Below are 1,607 nucleotides of genomic sequence, written 5' to 3' on the forward strand. Positions count from 1 at the left end.
AAGGATGGCAGAGACATTTTATTTGGGAAAGCGGTGCCTTTGACCAGAGAACAGAATGAAAACGTGTGGGGATCTAAATCAGTGCCCTGGGAGGRAGGRAGGGAGGTGACAGTCCAGGGTGCTGGGCTGTGCCACGCTCTGGAGTTCTTTGCAAAGATCAAACCCCAGAGCAGTGGCAGCTGCACAGGGAGCTGCACAGAGCAGGAGGAACAGCAAACCATCCTGGTTCTCCCCATGAGCAGCTCGGAATCTCTCAGTGCAGAGCAGAGCACAGGCTGGCTCACTGGCAGCTGCTGTCAGGCTCCAGCAGCACTCCCCCGAGCAGGGCCATGGGGGTTTGTCCCCAGGCCACCACGTCCCCGTGGAGCTGCCCTGCCCTGCACAGCGCCAGTGCCCGGATCTCAGCAGCGCTGAGCACGCGGCTCCACAGGTTCACCTGAGCCAGCCACCCCACAAAACCATTGGAGAACGTCCCCAGCAGGGTGTCCCTGTCCTTGCCAAGCAGCAGTGTGCCCCCAGGCTGGGTTATGTAGCCCCTCTGGACACTCCTGGCTCTGCCAGGCGCTCCGTTGAGCCAGAGGCTGGCAGTGCCCGATGGGGACACCCAGGTGACACAGTGGTGCAGCCACTGCTGCTSCTGGTGCTGCAGGGGRAAGCTGACCCAGTGTCCCCCCAGGCACAGCCCCAGCTCTGTCCCCACCGTCACCAGCAGCTCGTGGGCGCTGTCCCCAGTGGAGTAGGACAGGATGGTCTGGGTGCCCGAGGGTTGGGCTCTGCTCCAGAAGCACAGGGTGAAGGCTCGCAGGGACACGGCGCGGAGCGGGTGAACCTCCACCACGCTCTCAATGTTCTCCACGGGGAAGTAGAAAGCTGGAAAGCTGCTGGATTTTGTGCCTGAAATCACCAAAAAGCCAGCAGTTCAATTTGCAGTAAGCAAACCCAAACCCTGGGGAATGCACCCCAGAACTGGCAGGCCACAGTCACTGGTGTGTGTTATCCTGTGCCAGCTTTGGATTGATGAAAAGCTGAGCTGAGCTCCCCCACCCAAATGTTTGGGAAAATCACTTTTTCYCTCCTTCCTCCTCGGTTCTCATTTTGTGTAATGTAGAGGTGATGATTATTCATCCTGGGGGACCGTGAGCTGAAATTTTTCACTGTCTGTAAAATCGTGCTCCCGTGTGGCAGCACAGAGCTGTGGGAGTGGCTGGGCTGGGGCTGGAATAACAATGCTGTGATCAAAGATCTCCATGAATCAGCCCAGGAATGGGGCACAAACCCACCTGAGTGTGGCAGTGCCCATCCTGTCACTGACTGAGGCCAGCAGGGTCAGCAGGGCACGGGCTCCTCATGCTCACAGGGTAAGCTGGGCTCAAACTGAGTCTCACCTGAGTGGCTCAGGCCATGCAGCAGCTCTGTCTTCATGTCCTGGAGCTGGCTCTGGATTTGGTCCAGCCTAAGGGTCAGTTCCTCCGGATGGCACTGTGCTGGAGGGATCAACAGCTCGATTTACACAGGGCTGGCACCTACACGTGCCACACTTCCTACTTGGAGCAAAACCTTTGTTTTAAAGTGCAGAGTGAGCCCGGCTGCAAATACAGAGCTGCTCC

General features: G+C 58.1%; 1 protein-coding gene across 1 annotated transcript in view; it reads right to left on the reverse strand.

Annotated features, from left to right (window-relative positions):
• Nucleotides 1-12: 12 nt before the first annotated feature.
• CA6 (carbonic anhydrase 6) overlaps nt 13-1,607 on the reverse strand; it is a 10,042-nt gene continuing 8,447 nt past the window's right edge. Inside the window, exons 8-9 of the mRNA XM_057375993.1 lie at nt 1,386-1,500; nt 13-894 (exon numbers count right to left, since the gene is read on the reverse strand). Coding sequence (XP_057231976.1) covers nt 281-894; nt 1,386-1,500 — 729 coding nt within the window. The 3' untranslated portion in view covers nt 13-280. The remainder of the gene's footprint in view (nt 895-1,385; nt 1,501-1,607) is intronic.

The sequence above is a fragment of the Malurus melanocephalus genome, unplaced genomic scaffold, assembly GCF_030028575.1.
Source record: "Malurus melanocephalus ecotype Western Australia unplaced genomic scaffold, MMel_1.1 scaffold_266, whole genome shotgun sequence".
Taxonomy (NCBI): Eukaryota; Metazoa; Chordata; class Aves; order Passeriformes; family Maluridae; genus Malurus; species Malurus melanocephalus.